Source organism: Astatotilapia calliptera, chromosome 7 (genome assembly GCF_964374335.1).
Source record: "Astatotilapia calliptera chromosome 7, fAstCal68.1, whole genome shotgun sequence".
Taxonomy (NCBI): domain Eukaryota; kingdom Metazoa; phylum Chordata; class Actinopteri; order Cichliformes; family Cichlidae; genus Astatotilapia; species Astatotilapia calliptera.
Window position 1 is genome coordinate 40,833,186 of NC_137428.1, and position 15,626 is coordinate 40,848,811.

At 42.9% G+C, this 15,626-nt stretch overlaps 2 protein-coding genes and 1 long non-coding RNA gene across 4 annotated transcripts in view; 1 reads left to right on the forward strand and 2 right to left on the reverse strand.

Annotated features, from left to right (window-relative positions):
- Positions 1 to 647: 647 nt before the first annotated feature.
- On the reverse strand, positions 648 to 9,020 carry dmtn (dematin actin binding protein). Of its 2 annotated transcripts, none has more exons than XR_013910004.1 (15): positions 8,365 to 9,020; positions 7,939 to 8,019; positions 7,364 to 7,507; positions 6,589 to 6,645; positions 4,799 to 4,907; positions 4,308 to 4,352; positions 4,093 to 4,227; positions 3,903 to 4,003; positions 3,716 to 3,821; positions 3,567 to 3,622; positions 3,044 to 3,089; positions 2,638 to 2,787; positions 1,637 to 1,702; positions 1,112 to 1,192; positions 648 to 844 (listed from the first exon to the last, which is right to left on the reverse strand). XR_013910004.1 is itself a non-coding variant. In XM_026174681.2 (15 exons), exons 1-15 carry the CDS (start codon positions 8,479 to 8,481, stop codon positions 731 to 733), a joined length of 1,266 nt encoding a protein of 421 aa, XP_026030466.1. In that variant the 5' UTR covers positions 8,482 to 9,020; the 3' UTR covers positions 648 to 730. The 2 variants fall into 2 exon arrangements, 1 of the variants encoding a protein (XP_026030466.1); XM_026174681.2 differs by having other exon boundaries at positions 2,780 to 2,787.
- A 2,103-nt stretch (positions 9,021 to 11,123) lies between these two features.
- On the reverse strand, positions 11,124 to 13,616 carry LOC145429720 (uncharacterized). The gene is made up of 2 exons (XR_013910005.1): positions 13,167 to 13,616; positions 11,124 to 11,300 (listed from the first exon to the last, which is right to left on the reverse strand). It is a non-coding gene; the product is annotated as an uncharacterized LOC145429720 (long non-coding RNA).
- Positions 13,617 to 15,216: 1,600 nt separating this feature from the next.
- The window catches only part of pbdc1 (polysaccharide biosynthesis domain containing 1), a 5,129-nt gene continuing 4,719 nt past the window's right edge, over positions 15,217 to 15,626 (forward strand). Inside the window, exon 1 of the mRNA XM_026177008.2 lies at positions 15,217 to 15,349. Coding sequence (XP_026032793.1) covers positions 15,320 to 15,349 — 30 coding nt within the window. The 5' untranslated portion in view covers positions 15,217 to 15,319. The remainder of the gene's footprint in view (positions 15,350 to 15,626) is intronic.

Below are 15,626 nucleotides of genomic sequence, written 5' to 3' on the forward strand. Positions count from 1 at the left end.
TCCTGAAGCCTCTGCAACTCCCAGAGCTGCTCTGAAGATCTGTGAAGGATTGTGGAAGAGCTGCAAGCTTCCGTGATAACGGGCCGTCACTAAAAAGAAAGCTCTCTAAATAAAGATCATGATCCTCCTGAACCTGAGGTTTGACTAACAGACCCAGGATATGCTGGAGATTGAGGTCTGTTCTTTCCACAAATCCTTACGAGGTGTCCATAATGACTTTCCTAGACCTAGAAATGATTGGGAAAGCTGTAAGAGGTCATTTTCATTTTTACTATCACACTAATAATCCCATCTAATTCTCTAACTACAAGGATGAAAGTGAAGCAGCTTCATGTTAGCGTAACACCTGAAGATGGCGTGAAATCTGAGGGACCCGCAGCAGGTCCCTGACATGGATCAGACCCGGAGCTGGGAATAATCCACGTGAGGAGACAGAGCTACAGAGATTACATGTGATGAAGATGATGAAGATAATGTGGTGACCTGTAAGCAGTGGTGATTATATGCGCGGCACAGGTAATCAGTGTATCGATTAAGGTTAGTCGCAGTAAAAGGTTAACCAGGACTGGTCTGCTCCTCGGCGAGCTTCCAGGAGCACGGTTAGTAAGATGGAGGACGTATCGGAGTGAGGTGATTGGCTCTGTGTGTGTCTGCTGATTGGATATTTTATTTGAACCCCTCCTACTTTAAAACCTTCATCAAGTATTTGTTGGGATGAGGTCACTTCCTGTTAGAAAAGCGAGGCTTTCTTCTTCAGTTCATTTCGTTTCCACAGCGAGAGGCGCTCAAACTCGGCCATCGGCATCCCGAACACCTGCTCAAACTCCTCCTGGGACAGGTGCCGCTGACAGGGAGGAGAAGAAGAAGAAGTTAAAACCTCCAGTGAAGCAGTCGTGCTTCAGCGACGCTCAGACTGGGAGGACTGGAACCAGTCCCACCTCTAAAAAAGTTTATGTAAACCAGTTCTAAAGTTAAACTGGGACGCGCAAACAAGTCTGACTTCAAACACTCAAATTGGGAAACCAGAGAAACCAGTGCTACCACAGAGAAGCTTCAACTGGGACACTGAGAAGGAAGACAGAAAATGACTACCCAGCACAGCGTCCCTCACCTCAAGCCGAGTGCGGTCCACGCCTGGAGGCAGCTTACAGCGCCCTCTGTGGGTCACAACCAGTGTCTCATAGGGGTAGATCTGAAATACACAGCATGCCATCAGCTGGAGGGAGTACTCGGATACTACACTGCAAAGTACACATCAGTGTAACGAGCCAGTAGTACCTGAGTTAGGGGTATTACAATGATATCAGAGACAGTACCAGTCAGATCTGATCAGCTGATTGTTTGCGTCAACTGATTATAAAAATTTAGACAAAATTCAGAAGTAAAATCAGTAATCGAAGTGATTAAAAAGGGTCTAATTTTGTTCCTGTACTTCACAGAGCAGCTTTGCATGATTCACAGTTCAACATAATCCTCCTTTATCTGATCGGAAATGCCTTGTTTTAACTCCTCCCCTTTTAAGTCAGCTCTCTTCTGATTGGCTCCCAATCACAAAGAGCAGCTTAAAGATAAATATGTTTTACTTTGAACTGTGAATCATGCAGAGCTACTCTACCAGAGACTGGGAGCGCCTCACCTTCTGCTCCAGGATGCTCGGCAGAGAGTTTCCTCGGTCCATGCGCTCCCTGCGAGTGTCACCGTTCTGCACACACACATTTAAAATGCTCAGACTGATTTAACACGACACATGAAACCAACACGTTAATCTGACGCTTCTGTCAGCACAAGTCAGGAAGACTGTTTCTAAATTCTGGATTTCTCCATCTCTGGCCTGGAGCGTTCCAGACAGCCGGTGACAGGAAATGAAGCCAGTGGTATCTTTACTGAAGTGTTCCTTCATGGAAAACACGGAAGTTTTCTACAGTCCAACACGTTAAAGCTCGAGCCCAACAGTCTCTGTGAACATCAGCTGGATCGTGACATGTGGGCCATCAAAGCCCTCCTGCTCCTGATGGTCTGCGCCACATCTGCCTCATAGTGCTGTTTGGATTTATCCTCAGCAGCTGCAGCAGCTGCAGCGTCTGCATCACAGAACAGCGTCTGTGGCCCTGAGAGCTCAAATGCAATGCGACTTCAGAAAACATAGCAAATAATAAAATATCGCAAAATCTCACAATATGAAGCAGACCGTGATGAAAAGCTGCAACGGTGACAGTAAACAAGCCAAGGATTGGTTGGAGCTGATTGAGGGAGAGATGCTATTCTAATCACATGATTCATGTACTGTACATGTATGTTTGCTATTACTGGTTCACCTGAATCACCTCTGTTGTGTTTTTGCTTTTTTCAATTTGCTGGTGTTTTGACCTCTCTGGGCCTCCTTACAAACTGTCTATCAAAGAGACAAAGACTTAATGAGAGTGTTCTATAAGAAATAATCCAACAATAACAGACCAGTGAGGCTTTAGAGAGGCGTGAGACTGCAGGAAATACGAGGGTGGGGTTAGTCGCCCTGCTGTGAAGTGTCTGACAGTGACCAGTCGTGTGCTAAAGTGGTAAAGAGGAGCTGATTCTTTATGTCGAGGTATGCAAAGCTGCAGGAACCTAAATTCAACCGTTGACTTCCAGGTGCCAAACCTGCAGTTCCTCTGACGACCACCAGAGGCTCCAACAGCGAGTCAGTGCTCCTTTATAACAGCTGTGGGGGCGGGGCCAGTAATGTGCTCAGGTGTGTCAGGGCTGTGCCGGTTAAACAGGTCATGCACACAGACATGCTTACCTGAGCAGCTGAAAGATAGAAGACACAACAGGAAGAGCAGAGGTTAGTACCGAGTGATGTCACTCAGGTGTGTCAGGCACAGTTCATCAGCACACTCACAGGTGACTCGTTTCTACAAACTCTGGTTGTTTTTGTTTCATGTGATGTGCGTTAGGCTCATGTGACCAATCGTCTGTGAGAGCTGCACGCTCAGAAGGAACTCATTAAACCAGCAGCGCCGCTCTTTTTTCTGATGTCATGAAAAAGGTGAGCGAGGACTCATACCTGGCCGTCCTTTATCGCCATCTGTGGAAAACTCTGCCGACTGCATCTGCAACACACAACCAGTTCTTTTGAGCGTTAACTTTACGCCATGGGCGGTTAAAGATGGGCGGAGCCACTGTGGCATCACCTCCATCGGTGCAACGACTTATCAGCCAATTCTTCACACCAAAACTTCACACCAAAGCTAATCCTCCATTTTGAAACATCGTGGGACTGAGATTTAATTTTATACAAGTTTGACCCAACAAACACAAACAGCTGTTTCATACACGTCTACAGGAAAGAAGTGTTTCTGCAGCCACAGCTGTCGCCCCCTGCTGGCTGCTCAGGAAGAAAAAATGCTTCATTTGTCCAGAAGCTCCGCCCATGTTTGTTGGTGTTGTAAACACTTCAAACCAGATTCCAGTTTTAACTATTCATTTACTACAGTGAGATAAAAAAAAGTCACTTAAAGTGAGCCTAAGTCCGGTTTAACTCCAGTTTTGGGGTCTCACTCTGCACCATGTCAGGTGTGAGCACTTACTCGTGTCAGGCCTGATCCTGAGCGTGATGGAGACTTGGAGGCACCTGCTGACAAACCTGCAGGGAGAAGTGGACAGAGAGACGTCAGAGGAGCGCTCCGTGGTGAAAGTGGGGAATGTGAAGGCGGTGGCTGTGTGCGAGCACTCTTACTGCCGTGCATGTGCGTTCTGTCGGGCAATGACTGCGTCTTCCTCCTGAAGTGGACGGCTTTCTCCTTCTCCTCCTTCAGGATCAGACGGCCCAGGTTGGACTTGATCTGAGTGGCCACAAAACCGCGGGTCAGATGACGCTTTTAGTCAAAATGTGAATCTGGAAAGAGGGGGCGACGGTCACAAACCTTCTCCAGCTCCTGTTCCTGTAGCGTCTTCGCTTCTTCTGTGAGGTCCTCAAACTCGTCTTCCTCCTGCAGCTCCTTCTTCTTCTTCCGCCACTCAATCTCTGCGGGGTTCAGCCTCAGAGTTACCAATGATCTCACAGCACAGGTGTGTGTGTGTGTGCGCACATGTGTGTGTGTTGGTGTGTGCTACCCATGGTGGCCAGTGAGGGTGGGCAGGGCCAGTACTCAGTCTCAATCTTGGAAGGCTGGTTGGGATCTGGCGGCTGGGCTGCAGGAAACTTTGCTGACTGGATGACGCCGCTGCCCTCGCCGTGTTTGTGAGCATCTGTGGAGACAGCATGAAGTTGCTGAGTGATGAAGCAGTGACAGACACACACACAGTGAGGAAGAGGAGGAAGAGCTCACCCTGTTTGTAGATAGGAGGCTTCCTGTAAATGTTGGTCCCGTTATCTGAAAAAATGCATAAAAACTTTTTTGTACGGTTTCTCCAATGTCAACCTCTGTAGATTTTATTTTATTGTTTATTCTATTTAATTTTTAAAACACACACACACACACACACACACACACACACACACACACACACACACACACACATGTAGATATACACATTTAGTAATGCGCATACACTCTTATATTGTACATATATTTATTCATATAACTCTGGGTAAACCATTCTTATATTTTGCTTGTTCTTATGTTATTGTATTTTTGCACACCTCTGTTGCTTGTGAAGCTCGCACACAAGAATTAGTACCTGCACATGTGATGTGACAGTAAAAGTGATTTGATTTGAGCGCACAAACTCAGACACATGGCCGCTTTGCCTTCAGGGTTGAGAAAGGTTTTAGGATTAATGAGTCCTGACAGCCCTCAGGTGTGTGTGTGTGTGTTACCTGGTCGGTGGAAATGCTGCAGGCTCGTACTGATCTTGCGTCCAGCCTGCAGCTGCAGCGTGGATCCTCCAGGAGAACCGCTCTCACTTTCTGCCCTGCGCCCCTTCACCTGGAAGCAAACAGAGTCTTTTAACCTGACAGGTGAGCTCAGACCAATCAGTGAGTCAGAACGTCAGCATGGGTCACGCGATTGACCGTGAGAACTTTGTCTAAATCAAAGAGGCCCATAAAACAAAGCTGCTGCGTGGCCTCTTTGGCTGACAGGTGGCTGTAGTGTGTTTTCCTTTGGTGGATGATGTAATCCAGCTCGTCCAGCTCATGTTCTTGTTCACACAAAAACTGGACAGGTTCATTCTGATCCCGTATAAACTTTTAAGGATTACCAGTAATTTAATTGGGGTGCAGGGGGCACTGAAATTAACTCAAAATAAAGGAACTTTAAATAATTATATTAAATTTGTTAATTTTCATTGTTTTTGCTTTTTCACTGACCTGACAACAAATCACCATCATTTACAGAAACACTGTGGACGATGTCCTTAAGTCATAACATTTAAATAATTTCAAAGAAGGTAAAAAGAAAGACTATATTTAAAAATTTTCCAATGTGATTTAATGAGCTGGATTTGCTTTAAGTTTTAATAATTTAATTGTCATCTACTATGATTGTATTTATCATTCTTAACTCAAAACCTTTTTTAAACCAATGTCTTGACTTTACTTCCCAGCTCACACTTTTTTATATAATTGTTTTCTGTATGAATAAAAATTAAAGTCCTAAATATAAACATATTGCATGTATGACATGCAATGCATCATAAATAAACTTACAAAACAAGTATTTTAATGCAAGTATAGGACAAAGTTTGAAAACTGTAGTCCAGGTGCAAGTTTTTTATTGTCTTAAGTTTATCAGTTCTAGTTTTCTTCTTGGAATAACTTTTCTTTATTACATTTTTTTTCTTAATTTTGAATCCGGCCTGGGATCAGGGTAATCCTGATATTTTGGAAGTCATCCTGATCCTGTTCCAGTGTTTTGAACAACACAAACTGAAGGTTTAATCCAGATAAAAAAGCTGGACTGGATTACTTGATCTTATCCGAACATGTAATCCTGTTTTTCCTTTAAACAACACGATTTCACTTTTGACCAACTGGACCTGTGGAACATGTTTGTGCTGTAAATCTTAATTAAAGTTAAAAAAGGACCCAAACTGAGTGATTTCTGCACAGATGTCCCGTCCTTTAAATCTGGACAGAAACGGAGCTCCTATTTTGTTTTGCCCTTCGCGCTCTGACTGAGGGGAGTTTCCAGCCGTCTGAACAGAGGTCCTTCTGTTCCCCGGCTAGCGAGTGTCATGGTTTCAACACTGCGGTGAAGACAAAGCTGCGATTAAAAGCTGGACGAGAACAAGTACAAACCACTGTTTTCCTAAAAAGCCGAGGTCGCGAACCACTTGAGGTTTCAGAAAGGTCAATGAATGCTGTGGCACCAAGAAATGAACCACCAATCAAAGCTTGTGTTTGAGTCTTATCGACCACAGATGCAGGTCTACTCAGTGTCACAGGGTCAGGTTAACTCGTGGGCGGGGCTTTGTTCCAGACTCCAGGTCACCGGACCAGAGCATTAAAGAAAAGCCTGGCCTGAATGAACAAGTGGAAAATGTAAGCACTGCCACTTCATTAAAAACAGTTTATATCCCCGTGGCCTGAAGGTGTAGAAGAAACCGGGATGGAAATGAATAATGGAGCTGGGTTATTACCACCAGCATGGACTGATGAGGGCTTACCTCAGGAGACATGGTTGGAGACAAGGCTGGAGACGTGGATGGAGGAGACAGAGATCTCTGCAGAGAACACAGATATGAACAGTCATCATAGATGCTGCAGGAATTTAATAAAGTCCAACAGCTGCAGGCATCAAACACGCCTCAGGATTACATTAGTGTCAGTAATGACCTGTTAACACACACCTCTGTGTGCTCTCTCTCTCACACACACACACACACACACACACACACACACACACACACACACACACACACACACACACACACACACACACACAGATTTTTTCAGCTGATATTCTTTTAATAAATGTGCACTCAATAATATAGAAAAAACCCTGTATATTATGAAGAAAATTAAAGTTAAAATCAAAAAACTTAAAGCATATCTATGAAATATGATCATTAAAAAGTAAAAGTTTCATCTGATCTTCCTTTAAGGATTATTCCAGATTATTCCTTTCCTCTGACTTTAAATATGATGTCAGGATTTTAATGAGCGCCATCGAGGGGAAACAGGAAGTGATGTGACTCCAGTTTTTTTAATAATATTTATGAGAAAAGTGTTAAATTGGCAGGAGAAGCTGAAATGGAAACTGTCTGTTCTGATTTTGTCGGCTGTCCCTGAACGCTGCTGTATCAGTGCTGTCAGTCGGGGTCAGAGGTCAGCTCACTTGACAAATGGACTAGCAGCAGTGTTTAAGTCAAATATTTCAATTTCAGGGTTGAAAAGTGAAGCAGTAATGTTCCTTAACTACTAAAGAATCCAAACCCGCACCTCTCTGCGTGGCGGGTCGAGCGGGGAGAAGCTCAGGTGGGGTTGGTAGGTCATCAGGTCCGGTCTCTCCACCTGCAGGATGGCTTTATCTCTGGGCAGTGCCGCCAGGTCTCTGTAGCCCACCACCTGGTCATTGACACGGGCCTGACAGAGGAAGTTCTTTATTTACCACGAGCACTCCAAGTATCATCACAAAGATTACTTAAAGATACAAATACAAGTACTCCATGTATAAAAGTGTTTAATTTCACTGGTCAGGATTACAACTGGTTAACAGCTCAACATAAAAATTCAACATTCAACATAAAAATAAAAGAAGAACTAAAAGAACTAAAATCATCTGATCAGAGCTCAAATTTCAACAAACAAAAAAATCGTACATGCAGAACTTTGACAGTAAACGCTGCCACCTTGTGGTGAAAGTCTGCATTTTGCAGAGGTTTTTACAAAAAGTACGTTTACTAAAAGTAGAAAATGTCAGTAAAATAAAGAAATGTGCTAAAATAATGTTTCCATGGATGAAACGAGTAAATAAACATCTGAACATCTGAACGTCTGAGCAGGTGTGACATTACCACAATGCCCGTCGCCGGAGACCCCGGGGTGCTCGGGCCCCTCGAGGACGGCAGGTTGACCGGAGTTACCCGTCCCTCCACCTGCCAAACAGCCAATCAGAAGAGACAATCAGGAAGTGAAAACAGTCCAGTTTATTGGCACCAGCTCAAAGAGCAGGTGAAAACCACAAACAAACCAGGAGGAGAAGAAGATCTGACTCGACAGCAACAACAGCTTGTTTCAGACAGATGATGGTCATGAAGGATTATTTTGAGCTGTGAATCATGCAAAGCTGCTGCAGTGACAATACATCCACTTTAAGGTGTAAATGAACTTTCAGAGTGACAGACTGCTCACTGAGCTGAAGTCTCAGTGTGAACCTCATTGTGCAGCAATATTTTAGGTGTAAGTGTGGTGATGATTAAGCTCCAGCAGTGACTCATTACCTTCTGCATAGCTGTGGACACGGAAGTCGCTCCGACCTGATTTAAGCAGCTGCAGAGGAAAAACAGAGAGAGGGTTAGTGAACGCATCAGCTGCTCCAACGAACGAGCTCGACTCATCTGATCCAGAATCAGAGGAAGAGCAATTTCTCTCACAGCACAGCCTCAGACATGATGTCAACTCGTTTCCTTCCTGAAACCACTAGAAACATCCAGGAAGAAACAGAACAGGAGGAAACAGAGAGAAGGAAACAGAACAGGAGGAAGGATGCAGGAAGAAGCATCGAGGCATTCTGGGGACTTTGTTTCATATCCTTTGTTTCCTTTACCATTGACATCCGATCAGCAGTTTTGAGACGATTTTTATTTTATTTTATTTTATTTTTTTTGTTTTTCAGAGTTTTGTCTGCATTTTTTTTAATTTTTTGTAGTTTTTAGTTCTTTATTTAATTTCTTTATTTCTTAATTTCTTTATTTTATTTCTTTATTTCTTTATTTGTCGTTGTTTTTTTTTAATCAAAAGTCTTTTAACCTTTAAGAGGCTTTTGTTGAAGTTTTTGGAAAAAAAATTCAAAACTAATTTAAAATGCAGTTTCTGTTTGTTTTTCCTTTGATTTTATTTTGGTAGATTAGCTTTGTTTTTATTCTTTTTTATTTTTACTGTTTCTCTTAATGTTATTAGATAAGATAAGATGACCTTTATTAGTCACACAGGTGGGAAATTTGTTTTGTTACAGCAAAAGTGCAAAGTTATGTAGCAGAAATTATTGTTTCATGCTTTTGTGATGTTTATTTTTTTGACTTACATTTCTCAGTTTGCTGTCTCCAGTAAGCTCTCTGATTGGCTGCGAAGAGTTTCAGGAAGAAGACGCAGACTTGTGGTGATGTTCGGGTTGCCGCGGTGACTTCAAGATACAGTAAAGTGAATATCTGAATCTTTGTGTTGATGCTGAAAGTCTGACAGTGATAAACGAGCTCGAGTGTATATGAAGGTGCTGCAGCTTTGTGAGGATGTGTGACAGCGTCCTGATGACGAGCGTTCAGCGTTAAAGGTGTTACTCACGGCTCAGACGGTGTTTGGAGCTGCTGAGGACGGACGACTGCTGGAGAGTCACAGCGAGGCTGTCAGAGGGGAGGGGGCACACCTTCTACCTAAACAACATGAGAGTTGGGGGAGGATATCCTCCATCCTTCCTCTGACCGTCCCCCACCACCTCCTTTCATCTCGTTGTCCTCCTCCCTTCCTCCCCCTCCCCTCTGCTGTTTATCAGCTTGCCCAGCCGGGCGACGCCCAGCCGCTGCTAACGGCTGCTGTGGTTACGCTTGTCCTCAGAGTCAGCAGAGCAGCTTCACCCTCCCCCCCCTCCATCGCTGTCCAACCATAAAATCTGACACCAGATCAGTGAGAGGAGAGCGCCCTCAGCTGAACCTGATCTGTGAACATGTGTGAGAGTCACAGTGACGGTTCTCCTCCAAATGTTACCCAGGAGCACGCTCAGATCCTCCCGCAGGAGGTCAAACAGTATAAACTCATCCAGCAGCTTTAATTTATCTTAAAGGCCGAGAAGAAACCTGCTGCAAACACCTGCTTCTGTTAACGAGCTCCTTAATTCAATTTATACAGCGCCAAATCAAAGCAATGGCTGCCTCAAAGAGCTACCGTGAGGTAAAAACACCAACAATCAGATGAACACCTATGATATACTTGCCGATGGTGAAAAGGAAAAACTCCCCTTTAACTGGATGAAACCAGGATCAGGGAGGAGGGCCCATCTACCATAACCCAGGGGAGGGGGGGGGGGCCCTGAAGTTTAATGGTGGCCATGGCTTTGTTTTTTTTGTGGCCAGAATTTGTTTCTGTTTCTGCTCGTTTTTTGGTAATGATGGAGTCAGACCATGGGGTGAAGTCATCTCTGGTTGGACTTGATAAATCCCAGCTTGATCTTTTTTGGAGTACGTCTGTACCATTAGGAAGAAGGAATCTCTAAAGGAGAAACCAGCCTCCTTCAACTCAGTCAGCTGACCTCCGACTTGACCACCTGAAGCAACCTCAGACCTGCCCACACGGGCTGGTACAACAGGCCCGAGGCATAATGGGAGCATCACTTCTTACCCTGCTGCCCCCCTCGCTCTGGAGCAGGGTAAATCTGGACCAGCCCATGTGACCTTCTCCCTGTAAACTCCTTGTTCTGATTGGCTACACTGTTGCTAATGGTTTCCTGATTTTAAAAAAAAATCCAGTTTCAAACATTTCCGGTGACCTCAGAGATGATGGTTCACCTCTGCCCTTCCAGGGTTTTTAACACGTCTGATTTTAGCTTCAGTTTCTTCATCACTGTTTTCTTTGAACAATGCACGTAAGATCTCCTGGGGCCTCCTCTGTACCCAGGACATGCTGGAGAGATTGTGTCTCCAGATAAGCTGGAGGAGGTTGCCAGAGAGAGGGATGGTCTGGGTTTCTCTGCTTAGGCTGCTGCCTCAGCCATCCGGCCCCAGATAACACAGCATTAATAACATGAAGAATGATTTATCCTAAACTTTTAAGGTGGACTCAGTTTCCTGTTATCACTGTTTTTGGTGCTTTTATACATTTTAGTTGTTTTATTGTAATTTTATAACATTTGCTCTAATAACCACGTGAGGCCGCCTTGACTGTATCTTGAGTGTGTTTGCACAATAATGATGAAGGCCGTGTCTGAAGGATGGAGGACAGTGAGCAGCTGGAAGTGAAATGTTTAAACATGAAACATCTAAAAGCAGGCTGACTTTGATGAATTATTCTTTATTAATGTTTCCTGCTTTAGTTTCACTTCATTATGTTTTATGACATTTTATTCTTGCACTGAGCAGGTTCGGGGATTAGGTCGGTTTTTCCAGCAGGACTTGGATAGAAATCACTCGGTTTGGTAATGAGGAACTGTTGGGAGGATTTTTCACCACTGTGAAATTCAAAAAAAAAACAATCAAATACAAATGAAATAAGGACAATTAGGAGATACCACACACAGGCTCCAGGAGGGACGCCCTCTGGAGCGCTCTTTTTTATTTTTCAATAACAGGGATCATTTTTGGACATTTTATTGTTTTATTTCTGTAGCTCATGGTTTAAATCACTCTTCACTGCTTTTCTCTGCAGGAAGCTGAGGCTGCAGTTACAGCGGCTTGCTGAGTAAAAGTACTCGGTTACTTGACTGTGCTGAGTGTCTCTGAGGACTGACAGCAGGCCGAGTGCTCTGTGTGGCTGATAGTCTTATCACTAAGAGCTTTTATCTGCCATTAGCCCAAGCACACACACACTTAAACACACTTTACAGGCGCTGGGTGGATCCAGGCAGTGGCCTGCTTCACATTCACATCCCAGCAGCACACAGGCCGGAAACTCATAGACGGTCTGCAGCATGTCAGCCATGCTTTCACTGGTTTTCTGTTTGTTTTCTGTTAAAAAAAGTCCAAATGTGTCATCTGAACAGAAAACAAACAGAAAAATGACTCAAATAATGAATCAGATCATGAAAACAGCTGCAGACCAAATACAAGTCAAACGAGAAACACTGGAAGGTTTCTAACTGAGAAGCTACAGAAACACTCAGAAGGATCCACCACGGTGACTCTGTCAGAGGAGTCATCCCCACTCCGCCTCAGAGAACATCAGGTCTGACCCTGAACTCCAACCTGATTGGCAGATTCCAGGCACTGACTGAAAGCTTCTCCATCTAAAATCTGAGATCAGATTTTATTGGGAGCTCTTGGACTCATGATCGTAAACAACCAGAACCAATAAACCAATCAGCTGATGAATCAACAGCTCAAATCTAAGGAGCTAGGAGAAATCGACTGGAATTCTGTTTCCTGAAGTTTCCTGAAAATGTTTCAGCTCCCATCCCAGAAGCCTCTTCATTCCAACAGTTCAGTGATGATCAGTAAATGACTTCCAGAGACTGATCCAGCTTCCTGTTAGAGAGCATTTCACCGATTCTGACATTTTGTGGATTGAACTGATCGAGTTTCTCTGATCAATCACCGATAATAGAACTGATCAGTGCCAGAGCGTCGCAGCTGCTCTCAGAAGGTGTCCAGGATCTCTGAGAGCATGAGGAATGTTAGCGATGATGACGATTGGTCCTCAGCGGCAGGTGTTTGGGCTACGATTGGCGTTCTGGCTGCTTCAGCGCAGCCTTAAATGTCCCAGATGTTAGCTCTGCTTTGACATCATCACCACATCTGGCCCAAAGAGCAGCTGTTCTACTATCTCTTCAGACAGCCTCATGAATCCCTGACTGACTCAGCTCCGCCTCTAATGGGCCAGGTGTAACTTTCTGACCAACAGCTGAGCCATAAATACCAAACACACCTGCAGCTCCTCTTAATCTGTTTGGAGGTAAACGCTGAGCTCCTCCTGCCTCCTCCAGGAGCAGCAGTAGCATTTTCATCATTCCCTCATGTTTTAGAGACTGAAGCAACTGCTGCTCCCCTCCTGGAGGAGGCTTTAAACCTCCTCATCATAATCATTTGTCTTTATTTTCTACATCTCACAGGACCCCCCCCCATCAAAACATCATACCGACAGATCTCCTTCCTCCTCTAAGAGGAGCAGAGCCGGTTGAGGCCCGAACACACACGCACACACTGAACCTGAGACGCTGTTTTTTATTCCGAGCTGAGGTGCAGCGGAGGGATGAAGGAGCTCTGCGGTCATGTGGCCGATCTGAGGCTTCATTACACGGAGGAAGAGGAGGGTGAGGAGGAGACGAGTGCGTCTGCAGCGACGCGAGAAAAACAGAAAAGCGCACAGAGGGAGATCTTACCTCCGAGCAGGAGAATCAGGCTGACCGGAGATGAGAGGAGAGGAGGCGCTCCGTCCTCACAGCCCCGACAGGAGGAGGAGGAAGGGTGGAGGGAGGAGAAAAATGAGGATGTGGCGGCTGGCTGGTTTTAAAGCCCGGGCTGGGGGCTGCTGTGACCCCAGACGGAGGAGGAGGAGAAGGAGGAGGATGTTTTCCTGTTGCCCGGGTCGGTCCACTGTGGAGCTCCGCGGGGGGAGGAAACGTTTGTGACGTTCGCATTAAATAAAATCATAAATACGTAAAAACAGGAGCTCAGCACCGAGAAACCGAAGCTTCATGCTGCAACCAATCAGAAAGAGCCAGAAAAAAACACCAACCTCACCTGATTTACCAAAAAAGACACTAAACAAGAAACATTTACAGTGAACAGAGGGAACTCTTTATCTGATTAACACGGGAAAATATTACGTCTGATTACAAAAATGACAGCACAATGTACCACCCACTGTGGAAGCCCAAGTCTGCCAAAAAAGCAAAGCCACTCCCAAGTTTTTATTTATTTTATTATTTTTTATTTACAGAGGATATGGATTTTATTTATTTATTTACATCAGGTACATTTTTCAGATCAAATGTCCAAATGTTGGCCTGATGGTGTGAGATACTACCAGCACTGACAATAACAATAACATGTTAAATATCAGTGTTCATACATTACGTAATTATAGATTCATTTGAAAAACAATTAGACAAATTATTATTATTTTCTATAATTTGTAATATTTACACATACATAGACACATATCATAATACTTTATCATGTGATATAGTGACAGCCCTATTTTATAAAATTCTTATAACCACTTATACCTCACATCTTCAGAGTTGAGGAGTCAAATAACAGCATAATAATATTTTTAATCATCACAAAAAACTTAATTACATTTTAAAATAATTACAACATTTACACATTTTGAGATTAAATTGCGGTTTTAGGGGAAAAAAACCCATTTGGTTCAATGATATTACTTTTTTAATTTAAACAATTTTCATAAACTGTAAGGATATCCAAATTCTTAATTTTATAGCATAAAATGAAAATAACATAATAATAATAATTCAAAATTATGAGATCATGTGATCTGAGACTGAAACATTGAACGTTTTAAACCACGATTAAATCTCTTTGTCAATGTCTTTGTATTTTACTACTGTAATCATATTTTCAGTTCATTGGTCCTGTTTATGTCTGTTTACCATGATAATATTGTGATTTAACATAAATCCGTTTAAACGTTACTCTGAATAAAAACAAAACAAAAAAACAAGCTGTTTTGGACCTAGAAATGAAATTCATTCAGTTACCACAGGGGGGCAGCACAGACTGCAGACTGTATTGGTGAGTAATTGCTTCAGATTGATCACTGTTATTTTTTATTTTTTTTAAATGAAATAAATTAGATAAATAAAATATTTAATTAAATATTTTCACGTGTTCATTACATTTAGGAGCACAAGATAACACAAGATTACATATGAAGTAAATTCATAAAATATCAAAAATAAAAATTAGATCCATATAAAAATGAAAGCAAGCAGTAACAAACATAGTTATAAATGGAATTAATTTAGATATAAAGAAACAAAGACAGATTATAATTATAATTATTTATTTATTTTAACAAAAACATATATAAGCAATCATATAATTTCTAATCTCATTGATGGTTATTTTAAACAAAGACAGAAATGTTTAATATAACATTTACACAATGAATTTAATAAAGTAATTATCATATAATGTTATATACTTTTCATTCAGTTTTATTTGTTTAATTGTTATTGATTAAATTTAATAATTAAGTAAAAAATAACAATTCACTGTTTTTGGTTTTGAGGGCAGTAAATATTATTTTTTTCCTTTTGTCACTCATTTTTTTCATTTTACCCTCTTTGGACTTCTTTAAATTTAATTTATTTAAAAGTAAATAAAGATAATATGGCCCTTTAAATGTTGTGACGTGACACGGTGTTAAAGTTGAGATCAGAGATCGTAAAAAAAGGTGAAGAGTCACTGTTGATGCGTCGCTGGGACCCACGCAAGACACTGCGCATGCGTGAAGTCTCTGACAGTGGTCCATCTTGGCTTCGTAGACGATCTTCGGTTGGGAGACATGGCGTCAGACAACGGACTTGCCGCTCTGGTAAGACTTTAACTGTGAAAACCCGTGCGTGTGTGTTCGTGTATTGGTGCTGTTTGTGAACTGATATAACGGAGACGCTGAAATGAAGCAGAGATATGCGCGGTTTATCGACGCAGCTCGAGATGGTTAGCTAACAGATAAAGGTAGCTAGCTGAGAGAATCACACGTGCAGGGAGCGATGAGCTCTGACCTTTGACCTCTGTGTTCAGCTCGCTCACTGATAAAATGTTTTGTGTGATAAAAACTGTAGAGAGTGTTAGGGCTGCTCGCCACGTGC